This window comes from Vulpes vulpes, chromosome 1 (assembly GCF_048418805.1).
Source record: "Vulpes vulpes isolate BD-2025 chromosome 1, VulVul3, whole genome shotgun sequence".
In the NCBI taxonomy this organism is placed as follows: domain Eukaryota; kingdom Metazoa; phylum Chordata; class Mammalia; order Carnivora; family Canidae; genus Vulpes; species Vulpes vulpes.
In genome coordinates this window covers 63,381,721-63,395,164 of record NC_132780.1, presented here as the reverse complement: position 1 = coordinate 63,395,164, position 13,444 = coordinate 63,381,721, and the positions used below count along the sequence as shown (strand labels likewise).

Genomic DNA, 13,444 nt, shown 5'->3' with positions numbered 1-13,444 from the left:
TATATAAGCTAAGAGTGGATATTTTAAATTTGAAGACTATATTGGGAATACTGAATATTTTTATGTAGGAGAGCTATGTTTAGTCTCCTTGTGCATGGTTTTTTTGTTTGTTTATATTTTTGGTGGGGAGGTTTTCTGGTTATCAGTCACTGCTTATAGACCTGTAAGGTAAAGCTTCAAGATTTACTCATCAAATTGTTATGAATCTGATGGGGATCCCTGATTCAGCAGGATTTCCAGAGGATCCTTTTTTTAAGCTTTGGAGTTCTTTAAAATATATAAAAATGCTTATGCTACATATGATTGGGGGGCACAGAAAAAAATGACCTCTTTTGTGAACCTCAAGAATGGAATGGAAAATATTCACATCTCTATAGCTCTTGGAATTGACCTTCCTCCTATGGAATTTGATGATAGTCAAAATTGGAACATTTCTCATAATGAGGCTAGGTTGTAGGAAGTACCCGAAATAAATATAATTTATCTTTTTAAGTTGCATCATAGAACATTATAGCTGAAACAGACCTTGTTCAGCAACTTTATATGTGACACACAAGAACACTAAGATACAGGGAAGCCAAGTGAATTCCCAAGGTCACAGAACTACAAGAGCAGAATCTAGAATAGAACTCAAGGCTCTTAAACTCTGGGGCAGGCTTTTTTCTCTGCCCCACATCTCTAGGAGCTAAAGACAACACAGAGCAAAAGAGAGACAGCCTTAGCCCTCACAACACTGCCTACACAACATAATCAATCCCACCTCAACAGAGAGACTAAAAATACACACACCAGCTTTTCCCACCAACTTTTCTATGAAACAATGGTTCCATGGTGTATCAATAGATGTCATATGAAAGGGCCAGCATTATGCTCTAAACTCATAGTGGTCCTGATACGGATAATCTCTTTGGATCAATCAGATAGTTCTTTTTGTCTGATATAATGTGGCTGGTTGTTCTAAAGTCATAATTTAATTACAGTTTCTCAGCTTTACTTGAATGGTGTAAACACCGACTAAGGAGAAGCATGTACCCTTCTTTATGAAAATTATGCTCTGCTGAACCTTAATCACTGACCTCTAGCCATCATCTTGCATTTCCTAGTCAAGGAAGACAATTACCCTGATAAATCTGAATGTTTAAGCCTAGAATGGTAAGCTACATTAAACTGGTTTCACTAGGCTCTATCCATCTCTTCTGGGGGGTAAAAAAATGTTTTCTTGATTTCAAATGCAGTGTTAGGAGAGGAGTAATACTATTAGAGAAAAAAAAAAAAAGTAAGTCCATCTGAGAGTCTTTCAAAAGCAATGACTTTTAAAAACAACGCAGAGTGGTTCAAACATACTAGAGTAGACTTTATCTGTTTAAGATTCACAGCAGCATCCTTCTTGTGACAAATGACGTCCTCGTGTTAACAATTAAAATTTATCATCAGGGAGTACCTTCAGTGCTAGAGTAATGGTGCCCAAGTGCATGATATGATGTTCTAAAGGCAGCCCAAATATAGGATCCAAGGGCTTATTTTATAAAATAAATTAGACAGCCATTTAAGCTGTCATATAAAATGTTTTGAAAAAAGAAAGAAACACACTCTGGTTTTAAGGACAGTATAATCTTAAAATTGGCGTGCGTCATTATGGAAAATATTCCATTTGTTTTCACCTTGACGGTAGAATTGGTTCAATGTTATTACTTAGCCAGGGAGAGAACTTTTCGAAAATACTTCACTCACCAGAACTTCATCAGCCTATCAAGAGCTTTTCATAGGAGAAGAGAATGTCTGATTTGAACCTTTTTATGTTGCTTAATCCGTGGATCACCTTAGCTTGGGATCTTGAAAATTCTTTCCTCAAGCATGATGATAAGGGCCTGTTCAAAGTTACTTTGACTTCATTATAATTAAAGTAATTACTCTAATTCTCTTTGTTAGAATGTTTTTTCCTTATTTTGATTTAAGTCTTGCTGAAGGAACTGTCGCAGATGGCAGCAGGCTCTCCAGATATGAAATGTCTGTATCAGGGCACACGGCGATGTGCCAGGAGTTGTGCTTCTGATGAAACTTTGCCAGCAGATTAGCCCACCTCGGACAGAAGTGGAAAGAAGGCATCTGCAGTCTGTGGCACTGGAGGCTCTGCCTCGGAGCCTGTGGAGTGCACTGCACAAAGTGGGAAGAAGCCCTAAGACTGAGATAAAACTCAATTAAAACTGCTCCTTGTTATAAAATGTATTTCCTGCTCCCCAAAATATCATCTTTCTACCATAATGCATTGATTACATCTAGTTTATTTATTCAAGATGTTAGATATCTATAACAACATTTTTTCTTATTGCTAGACATAATTTTATAGTTATTTCAAGGAAGAGAAAACATTTTCAAGGAGCTAGATAATTAAACACAATCCAAAAAAGAGTGATAATTTTTTTTGGTGCCAGGCACTTTCCCATGCATTATCTCATTTAAGTCCTCCTAACTATGCAAAGAAGGTTTTCTTATACTCACTTTTGCAGCTAAAGAGATCAAGGCTAAGGGAGATTAGGAGCGTGTGCAAGGACACACCAGTACTAAATGGTGTGGCCTAAATGTGAATCTAGTCAGTATTCTTTCTGCTACACCACTTAACACTTATTTTTCTATAATGGTGGCCCTTAAAAGAAATGCACAACTGTTCTACTATAGTAGATGAGGAGAAATGACTGTCTCATATTGCTCAGGATGAAGAGGTTTCCTCAGGTGAGGGAATTCGGTGCTAAAACCAAGAGAGTCCCAGGAAAACAGGACAGTTGGTCACATTTAAAACTCAAAAATACTCAATGGGATGGGTCCATTTTCATAAATTATATTAATAGTCTTTAAACACTCCAGAATAGTAGAATTCACCATTTATTTCTCAATCTACTGGTAAGTAGCAGTTTTCCCAGGAAGCTGACTCCAGGAAGTTCTCCTGACTTTCAGGGTCTCTTCTCCTTTTTCCAATCCTTACCAGGAGTGGGAATTTGCCTTAGGAAAAGTAACACCTTTAGAGTACAGCTGACCCTTAAATGGCACGCTTTTGAAATGCACAGGCCCACTTAGACATAGAGTTTTTTCTTCTTTGATAAATACGGTACAGTACTATAAGTGTATTTTCTCCTCTTGAGTTTCTTGACACTTTCTTTTCTCTAGCTTACTTTATTGTAAGAATACAGGTGCCTGGATAGGGGCGCCTGGATGTCTCAGTCGATTAAGCATCTGCCTTAGGCTCAGATCATGATCCCAGGATCCTGAGATCAAGTCCCACATTGGGCTCTCTTGCAGTGGGGAGTCTGCTTTTCCTTTTCCCTCTTCCTGCTGCCCCCTCTGCTTGTACTCTCTCCCTCCCTCTCTCTGTCAAATAAATAAATAAAATCTTTAATTAAAAAAGCAGTAGATTTTATATATGTATATATATATATATATATCATACAAAATATGTGTTAAGTGTTTGTATTATTGGTAATATTTCTGGTAAATGTTAGGCTATTAGTAGTTAAATCTTTGGGGAGTCAAAATTTCAATGCAGATTTTTGACTGCATAGGGATCAGCACCCCTAAGCCCTGCATTGTTCAAGGGGCACCTGTAAATACAGAATCTGCCAAGGTGACCAAAAAGGAATGAAGAACCCTTTCCCCAAGCCTAGCACAGATTCTTTTATGTGAAGGCATTTCCTAGAGAATGCTCAGTGCTCCTAGATGAACACTGAGAATCTGGTTTCTACAGTTTTAGATTATTCCAGCTAATCTGGGAATCCGAGGCCACTCTATGTTGTGTGCCCCCTTCCTAGAATTATGCTGGAGAGAGCACCCTTCCCATCTGGGATCTCTTGTGCCCCAGAACTACATGCCTGCCACACTCCCAGGTGCTGACCTATACAAGAGCTGGAGACTGCGAAGGTACAAGCCCACATGGGCTGCTAACGTCCACACTCATTCCCTGGCTTCACACTTCCTAGGGCCTAATTATAGGAAATAGCAGGGTAGAGCACTTATTAAGAATTGGACAAACCCAAACCAACCAAAATTGATTTTAAAACAAATAGACATTTTTATGAAAATAAAATGTTAATGTGATGGTGAATTACATATATTTTCACTCTTACATTACTTACTGTAGAGAAGTTGAAAATTTCAACCCATAATCCCTTTCACTCTCATTTTCTAAGCAAGTACATATTTTGCCCATAGTCAAAATAAAGAGTCTCGACTAATTCTGTTATAGCTTCCCTCCCTGTGTAGCAGAGGGTGGAAATTCAGACTGACTCTGTTTGTTCTACACCATGTTCACCAAGCTGTTGGAAAGCATCCTGCGGCAAATATAACACGTACATGTATTAGCATATATTTCTAGACATATATATATAGACAGAAGACATGGGGCTTTGTAGAGAGAGTGCAGTCTAGAATCGACTGGTCCCTTTTTTCAGTTAAGGAAGATTTCTGGTTGGGCAGACGTCGGCAACCTTTTTAAACCAGAATATATCTGGAGTGCAGATAAACAGACTTTACTAAATTTCAGTTGGCAAATGACTGGACTTCTGTAAAAACATCGGAATAGAATAGACAAAGGAAGTTCAATTTGCTGGTGCCAGATTCTCATTAAGAACATTTTAATGAAGCTGCGTTTGTGTTTTTGGTTCCTAGGGGAAAATAAGCTGGTAGGGGACCTTCTGGTCTTAGGAGGAGCCACATTATACGGTATCTCTAACGTCTGGGAAGAATACATCATCCGAACCCTGAGTCGAGTGGAATTTCTGGGGATGATTGGACTCTTCGGGGCTTTCTTCAGCGGAATTCAATTGTGAGTAAAAAAATAAGAAGAAATTCAGACAATAGAGACTCAGGCTTATTCTAATTATTCTCATTAGGGTGAGGTTGGTCACTTTACTTTATAAAAATCAAGGCTGGAAACGTTTCACTAACTTCCTACATGAAATCTGAAAACTCAGTATCTTTCTTGCTAAGCATCTTCAAAACTAAAGAAGTTTATGATCAATTATTAGAAAACCACTTAGTGACTTTGTACACAATTTACAAAAAAAAAAAAAAAAACAAAACACAACAGTAGAAGTACATTGATCCTCCCAAACCAGCCAGTGGTTTTACTTAGAGAAGTAGAATACCTAAGTGTAAATGCCATGATTTAATACACTTCCAAAAAGGGACATCTGTTCACTAGTGACAACAACTACTAAGAAGCTTACAGTGTAAGTTTGTCCTTTCATAAATTTATTCTTCTATTGCCCATGGATTTGCCTGAAGGAACCATATTTTCAATTCATCTCTTAGAAGTTTGGTGTTCCTATTTTCCTTGAACAGTTGAAGATAAAACACAGACACTCACCAAGCATCAGAAAGTCCAGAACACCAATTTTGTAATGGTCCTGCATTGGAGCGTATAAGTCATCACTGACTAGTGCCTCAGAATTGTTGTAAGAATAAGTGTCAAACAAACCATACTTTTCCATCGATAAAGACCATATGTTTTAAACATTTCATGTAAGGGATGAAGAGTGATAGTACAGCCTCCAGTCTAATTTCACCAAATCCTTTTCTACAAAGCAAATAATTCTAATTTCACCAAATCCCTGTCTATAAGGCAAGTACTTTGTAATTGTTTTAGTTCAGTATCTGATTATTTATAGAAGATATTTTGGCATCACCTTAAATAGTTTTTACCAATAGGCTGTTTCCAAGAATCCTCCAAATTTTGGTATCTGGAGATAGAAGTAAAGCTCCATGGCAAACAAGGCACAGAGATGGGGAGAGTCTCTGAGAAGGATTTATTTTTGATTCATTTTGAAAGTGGGATGGCATTTCAAAGCTCCTAAATTTGGTGCTTCAACTTTGTGAGAGGAAAAGAAATTGCCTAGTTCAACTATTCATAACCAGCATTCTGTAGATAGATGGCTCATTTTATGGATTATTATTCTTGAATCCAAAGAGTAGAATCAGAGATCCGGCACTCATTTGCCTCAGTTATAGTCCATTCGAGCTAACTGAGCCCTTTAGGACCACTGCTGCCAAAATAATGGAAGTGGCACATGGTTGTCTTTGGCAACAGAGTACATTGAGGGTGGAGCGGTGCCAGCTTCACCTCCTGGTCCTCTTCCAGAGCAGTGGTTCTCAAAATGAGCTTCTCTGACCAGCAGCACTGATACCACATGAGAACTTAGCAGAGATGCACATCTCGGGGCCCCAGCCACATCTACTGAATCCAGATCTCTAGGGATGGGGCTCAAGAAATTGTTTCAATGTGCTCTCCAGATGGAGTATCTTTGAATTAGAACCACTGCCCTTGAGAATCCTCAATCAGAAAACTGACTCCAAACACAAAGCAAAACAAATTTCTACGAGCACAGATATTTTCCTCACCTTACCATTGACTTTTTGGACTTCATCTAAGCAAGAAGAAATCAAGGTGGCAGGTGGACTGTTTGGTGAAAAGGCCAGTGGAAGGATTGGGCACCACCGTATGCCCACTGACCACACCTTCAGGGGGATTCTCAGGCTGAAAATTAGACTTCCCTATCCCTGGCCCAAAGCTATTTTTGAAATTCAGTTGGTTGTTTCATGACTTCTATAAATCTGGTAAATGAAAAAAGAAAAGAAAAAAGAAGTAGGACGCATTATAATCTTGCTCATGAGGTCCACTTTCTTTGAATTTGCAGAGCGATCATGGAGCACAAGGAGCTGCTAAAGGTGCCCTGGGATTGGCAGATCGGTAAGGGGTTTGCTTTTCTAAAAATGCCGTGTTTCGTAAACCTGAGGGATGTGTTTGAAGGGCGACGTGGGCAGGAGTGGGCCACGAACCATGAAAGCATCCAGAATGCAGGGGACAAAGGAAAATGAAATCCCTGGTCATTTTAGGAATTCTTGTACCCGGTGAGAGACTAAACTGTGTGATTCATAATGTTTCCTAATTGAGCTTCTGCCCATTATCATCATCAGGATGCCATTAGTGTAGACACAGAAGTATGTTATTAGGTTAAAAGACCAACAAGAAGGAAAAAATGCCCAGAGGCAGTGGTAGGGCATAAATGACAGCTATTTTCTCTAGCCAAGAAACACAGAACTGATGGGATCATTAAAAAGTGGCACTTTAGTTGGGGTAGGAATGAACAAAAAGGCATACAAGAAAACAATGTAATGGGCATTTTGAGCCGATAAAAACCTTTTCAGAAGGGAGCATAAGAAATGGTTAAATGATCTCCAAGTGGACTTGGTGGAAAATACCAGACACGCTTCGAGCTAGTTAACAGTCATCCAGGGTATCTCACATTCCACCTTTTTCGAAAATCACTTTTCTCTAAAAGAAATATTTATTTTATTTTTTAAATTTATTTTATTTTCTATTTTTTAAATAGAGCTTATATATATATATATATAAGCTTATATATATATTATATATATATATATATTCACCTTTTACAGAATTAAATTCAAAACAATTCAACAGAAAGCTTTAATAGGTCTCTCCTAAAGTCATATTTACTTGCTCTCAAGGGTTTTCCAAATTTTTGAAAAGGCAAAAATACTACTTTCAAAAATGGACTGTTTTTTAAATCATAGCTGTGATTAACCTAAGAAATACAATTCATTGGTAAAAGCATTAGAATCATTGTAGGCTGGGATCCCTGGGTGGCGCAGCGGTTTGGCGCCTGCCTTTGGCTCAGGGCACGATCCTGGAGACCCGATCGAATCCCACATTGGGCTCCCGGTGCGTGGAGCCTGCTTCTCCCTCTGCCTGTGTCTCTGCCTCTCTCTCTCTCTCTTTCTGTGACTATCGTAAATAAATAATAAAAAAATTAAAAAAAGAAAAGAATCATTGTAGGCTGCCTCTGCCTTTTTTTTATCCATTTGTTTTTATTGAAGTTCGATTTGCCAACATAAAAATAAAATTAAGACAAGGATTTAAGGTCTGAGATACTGCTATAGTGATCTCACAGCAAGCCCCAGAAGGAAATGGCATTTAAAACCCTCTGCCTCGCTGTCCCTTCAGTTTCCAGACCAAGTTGCACGGGGGGCCAGCGGTGAGCACAGGGCTTGGCTCCTAAGGGTGCTTGGAAAGTATGTGCACCCGGTCTGCAAATGCGAGGTGAAGCCAGATGGCCCACACCAAAGCTGGCTGCCCCAGCCACCTCCTGCTTCTGTGAGTTTTGACGAGCTCCACCAGCAAGGACAACAATGACATAGCTTCCCTGCACCACTTACCTACACCCGGGCCCAGAAGCATCCAAGGCAGACACAGTTCCCTCTGGTGGCCCCCCAGAGCTACAGAATTATGCAGGACTCCCCCTGGGGGTAATCGCAAGTGACTTCAAGGGCTGACCAGCTATTGTGTCTGTCACAGAATCCTGCCATTTATTTCCTATTGAGTCGTGCTATTGAATGTTACAATTAAATGAAAAAATCACCAGAAGGGGGGGTTGCAGGGAGGAGTCTGGGGGGGGGTGCGGGGGAGGAGGAGGAAAGGAAACCAGCTTCAGGTTACAGATGTGTTTGCCTTTGTGACTCAGAGCCAGGAAACCAAATGTGACCCGTGCTTGGTAACACTTCACACGCAGTGGTGTAAATTCGTTTTATGCTAATAGTCACAGCAATGATAAAAAAAATATTAATAATAATGTGTCCTGTAATTATGTGGATGTCACAAGCATGTCCACCGAGATCCTATTATAACCCAGTGTTAGTTAAATGTGGCATCAATAGGTGGTTTTACTCTTAACTCGCCTGTTGCCATTAAAATGTCAATCCCCTGTAGTCCAAGGTGATGAAAGGTGGCATAAAAGGAATACATTATAGAGCCATCATTTTCATTCCTGGTTGGAAAAGAGGCTAAAATGGGCAAAAAATGGGAACCAGATATTCATCCTTTTCTTTCCAAAGCATCAGTAGGGTTGGGTTTGAGTTTTTTGTTTTTTTTTTTTTTAACACAAGGGCTACCTCTGTCCCCATTACCTCATCCTGACCAACTACATGGTGTCATTGTTTAGCTCAGTTCTGTGTACATAACGTTGAGTGAATAAATGTTTACTAAATGAGTGAATGAGTGAATGACAAGCAAGGGAGATGGGGCCTGTTTTGCCCTCTGTCATCTTTCAAAGTAGAGACAACAGGGAAGGGATGGGGCAATGGCAGGAGGTCTAGGCTTGACATTGCTCTTTCTGGAGAACCAAGAGATGGCCTACTAGCTCCGGGGACTCGAGAGGCAAGGAGCTATCAGGCTGGGGGGTCAGCCTCCTCTCACAGCATCCCTGCACTCCTTAGGAAATCACCCAAGAGTGCCGAGTTCTGATTGCAGGGTCTGCTGGAAAGCTCACAGCATCTTAGTTAGGAGACCAAAATCCAAGACTGTCTTCATCTCTCACCATCTGTCAAAGCATTTCTCTCTCCCTCCCCTGTCCCCACATCAGCAATCCCCCTCATACGGTCTCTTGGACAGCTCATATGGTTGACATTTTATCAAAGTAAGAAGATATTTTTTTCCTATGGAGCAAGGGCATAATAAATGTATTTTATATTTTCTGCACTTGGAAGGCATTTTCTTTTTTAAACAGACTCCGTTATTTCCTAGAACATTTGCAAGATCCAGAGAGTAATTCAAAGCAAGAAGACTACCGGTATTGCTGGGTGTTTTCTTTCTTTGTTTTACCCTACCCAACGGAGAGCCTGGGTCTGGTTATATAATCATTAAATTTGGGGAAAATGTACAACCTAAAGGCGCTCAAATGTCCTAGGGAGCAGGTGTGTTCAAATCACTCTCAGAAATCTAATAAATGGCTTCAACCTTCCCTTTATCCCATTTGCCATATTGTGTTAAAGGACATGTGAACAAATACAAACTGATGTGAGAACCAAAACTGATGTGAGAACCAAACTGATGTGAGAACCAAACATCAAAGGAAAGAAAAAGTGTGCTGTGTGTCAGGGAGCACAGGTTCATGGTATGCAGGGGGCTTCTCCTCTGCTCTTGTGGGTGATGATCGTTTTGGTTTTGGTTTGGGTTTCCTCTTGTAGGCCAAAACAAGAGATCTGGCTTTTCCCTGAAGATGGAGTAATGGGATGATGGATCAGGGAGGAACTTAAAGATAACTAAGAATGCACCCTTTTTACTGAGGCTGAATCAGAGGCCTGGGAGGTGAGGCCACGGGAGGAAGCACATGGTGGCCTGCAAGGGTAGGGGCAGTGGGTATGGACATGCCCTCTCTGAGTGAGTACCCCCTTGGCAGACTTAGCCTGATGCATATGTGCTAAGAAACCTTCTTTAAGAATTAAAAATGTTGGGCAGCCCTGGTGGCTCAACGGTTTAGTGCTGCCTTCAGCCCAGGGTGTGATCCTGGAGACCCAGGATCAAGTCCCACATCAGGCTCCCTGCACGAAGCCTGCTTCTCCCTCTGCCTGTGTCTCTGCCTCTATCTCTCTCTCTCTATCTCTCTCATGAATAAATAAATAAAATATTTTTTAAAAAGAATTAAAAATGTTTTAAAAATCTGCTATATTCAAAGGAAAGTGAAAGACAAAACACTGGAGCCCAAAGGAATGAGATAAAACCTATTCAGCACACACGGACACATACTACATACACGTGTGTATCGTGTCTATCATACCTGAAGGTACATCATATATCGTGTGTTTATCATATATGTACTATATATAAGATGACACGCTCATTAGAATCATGTCGGATGCTCCATCAAAGCCCCGTTTCTCTTCATAATAATTAAACAATATAGATATAGAATAATTAAACAGTAATTCTGAGCACACCTGAGATGTGCTCAGAATTTAAAGTCCAACAGCGTGTGTCCTGAGGGCAAGTTACTCACCCTCTGTGCACTGGTGTTTCCTGTTTATTCACAGATCTATCTGTTTCTTACTCTTCCTCTGCTCTGCAATGCACAGGCTGACTCATGCAACTACACGTCCCAGGCTGTCGTTTAAGTGGCTTCCTGCTAGATTTGGCCAACGGGAGACAGGAAGGGGTTGGAGGGTGGGAAGAAGAAAGAAACCAGGGTGTGTCCCCTGTTTCTCTCTGTTTTGGGGTCAGGTCTCTAGAAATGGCTGGGTGCCCTCTGTGATTGTACCTTTCTGGGCTTTCCTGCCTTCTGACTCCTGGTAACAAGGTCTCCTCCCTGGATCTCTGTGGCTCCGGGAGTGTGAGGACGTCACTGCCGTTGCTAATCTCCAAGGCGCCTCATCATCCCATTTTCCCCTGTCGCCCACTCAAGCACCTTTGCGACTTGTGCCCCAAATTAAATTTCCTGTATTAAACCTGTGGTGTGGTTGGGGTTTCTTAACTGATACACTCATTAGCTTCTTTCCTTCTCTGTATAAAGGGGGGTAATAATAGTAGCGGTGTTCTGCGGTTGTAGATATTAATTAATGTATGTAAAGTACATGGCATGTGACAAGCACACAATCAGTCTTAACCAATAGTATTCTTTCCAATTTCTTTTTTTTTTTAAGATTTTATTTATTTATTCATGAGAGACAGAGAGAGAGAGAGAGAGAAGCAGAGACACAGGCCGAGGAAGAAGCAGGCTCCCCACAAGGAGCCTGATGCAGGACTTAATCCCAGATCCTGGGATCACGCCCTGGGCCAAAGGCAGATGCTCAACCACTGAGCCACCCAGGGGTCCCTCTAATTTCTTTAACTTAAGTCTCTTTAGGGCATGAGGACACAAGCTACCAAATGCTTCTGTCTTTTGTGAGGGAGAAAACATTGCAAATAAGAAATGCCCATACACATGCCTTGTCTATCAATGCGGTTGTGGCAGCCATGGTATAGTTGTCAGTCAAAAAAATTATTCAGTTAATTTGTTTGATCACACTGATTGATTGTTTGAAAACCCTGCACGGACAGCACAATGGGTCTTCAGATGTGTTGTGAACAGCCATTGACAAGCTAATGTCCACCTACAGACGGCACATCAGCAAATTGCAGCCATTCTCATTCCCACTTCAATGGAATCATAAGTTCATCTGGCAGACCATGCGTTGCTCACCAAACAGGATGTTCACACACAAAAACATTGGTTGACCTAAAAAAGTGATGAACTCTGATGGTGTAGATCTTCCATTCCCTCCTCTCTAATTTCTGCAGTTTTTAGAGATAGGTTTAGAGTGTTTAAGCTTGAAGCACACCTGATGTAACCCGACGAGTAGAGCAAAACTCCACTGTGTGTCTGTTTCCCTACTCTCCGTGGCTCACCAAGGGTACAGTTGCCTCTTCTCGGAGCCTGCTAATTATATATCCAGCTCCCTCCTGGACAGATCTGGTGCATGAGCATCTAAAACTAACATGTTCAAAATGGAGCTTTTTTATTTCCCCTGAAAATCTGTCCTCTCTTCAGTTCTCTCCATCTCGGTAAAGGGGCCATAATTCTAAATTAACCAGAAAGTCATGGGTTCTCACAAGAACCCATGGTATTTTTGAGGGCCCCTTTCTCCAGTCTGCCACCAGGGCTTGCTGCATCTCCACAGACCCAGCCACTGTCCTTCATCTCCCCTGCCATCCTGAGCAAAGCCGCCAGCATCTCTTGCCTGGACTAGGCCACTGCACCTCTCCTGGACTGCCATGCTTTCTCCTGCCAGCCCCACCTCCACACACACAGCAGCCAGAGCCATCTTTTAAAGATGTGCATCAGGTGTGAGCCACCTGCTACCAGCTCCTCAATGGCTTCCTGTTACCACCAGAATAAGATGTCCGTTTCCTTCCTAGACTACAAGGCCCCGCAAAATCCATCTTCTGCCTAATTTTCCACCATCATCCCTTCCCACTGCCCCATTCTGTTCATTCTGCACAGATGTCTTGGCCCCTGGGAGCTCCTGGAACACCTCAGGCCCTGTCATCAGGGTTTTTCACTTGCAGATCTCCCTGCCTAAAATGTCCTTGCCCTGGCTCCTCCCTGGCCATCTCCTCTCAGTCCTTCAGCATTCAAGGTAAACGCCTCTTACACAAGGAAGCCTTAGCTAGTCACCCTTCCTGAAGCAAGCCCTCTACCATTCCCGAAAGGGAACCCTTTTTTCCTTTCTTTGCACTAAAGCAACTCTAAGTTTTTCCTCTATTCTGTTTTCCATTGCTTTGCTAGCCGAGGGTAGAGTAGTACCGAGTGACTACGTGGTTGAATAATTGAGTGAATATAAAACAACAGATCCCACATGTAAGACAGGCAAGATGATGGAAGGGTTTGAATCTGGAGCTTTCTGGCTCAATCACATTTAATCTAAATCAGTGATGCTATCAAAAAAGTAAATAAAAAAGGCTCTGGTGCCTTGACTATGTTGTGACCAAGTTTGATTATTTTTAGTGGATTTTTAGTAGATTAGCATAAGGAGATAGCTTGTTCTTAGTCTTTTAATCCCAGATTTTTTGATGGAATACTGAATTAATTTTATGTCTCTTCCTGTATTGATCCTAAATTATTTA

At 41.1% G+C, this 13,444-nt stretch overlaps 1 protein-coding gene across 2 annotated transcripts in view; it reads left to right on the top strand.

Annotated features, from left to right (window-relative positions):
• SLC35F1 (solute carrier family 35 member F1) overlaps positions 1-13,444 on the top strand; it is a 381,287-nt gene that overhangs the window by 339,697 nt on the left and 28,146 nt on the right. For both annotated transcript variants that reach the window (XM_072765394.1, XM_072765396.1), the window contains exons 5-6: positions 4,657-4,813; positions 6,684-6,736. In XM_072765394.1, the coding sequence (XP_072621495.1) occupies positions 4,657-4,813; positions 6,684-6,736 (210 nt within the window). The remainder of the gene's footprint in view (positions 1-4,656; positions 4,814-6,683; positions 6,737-13,444) is intronic.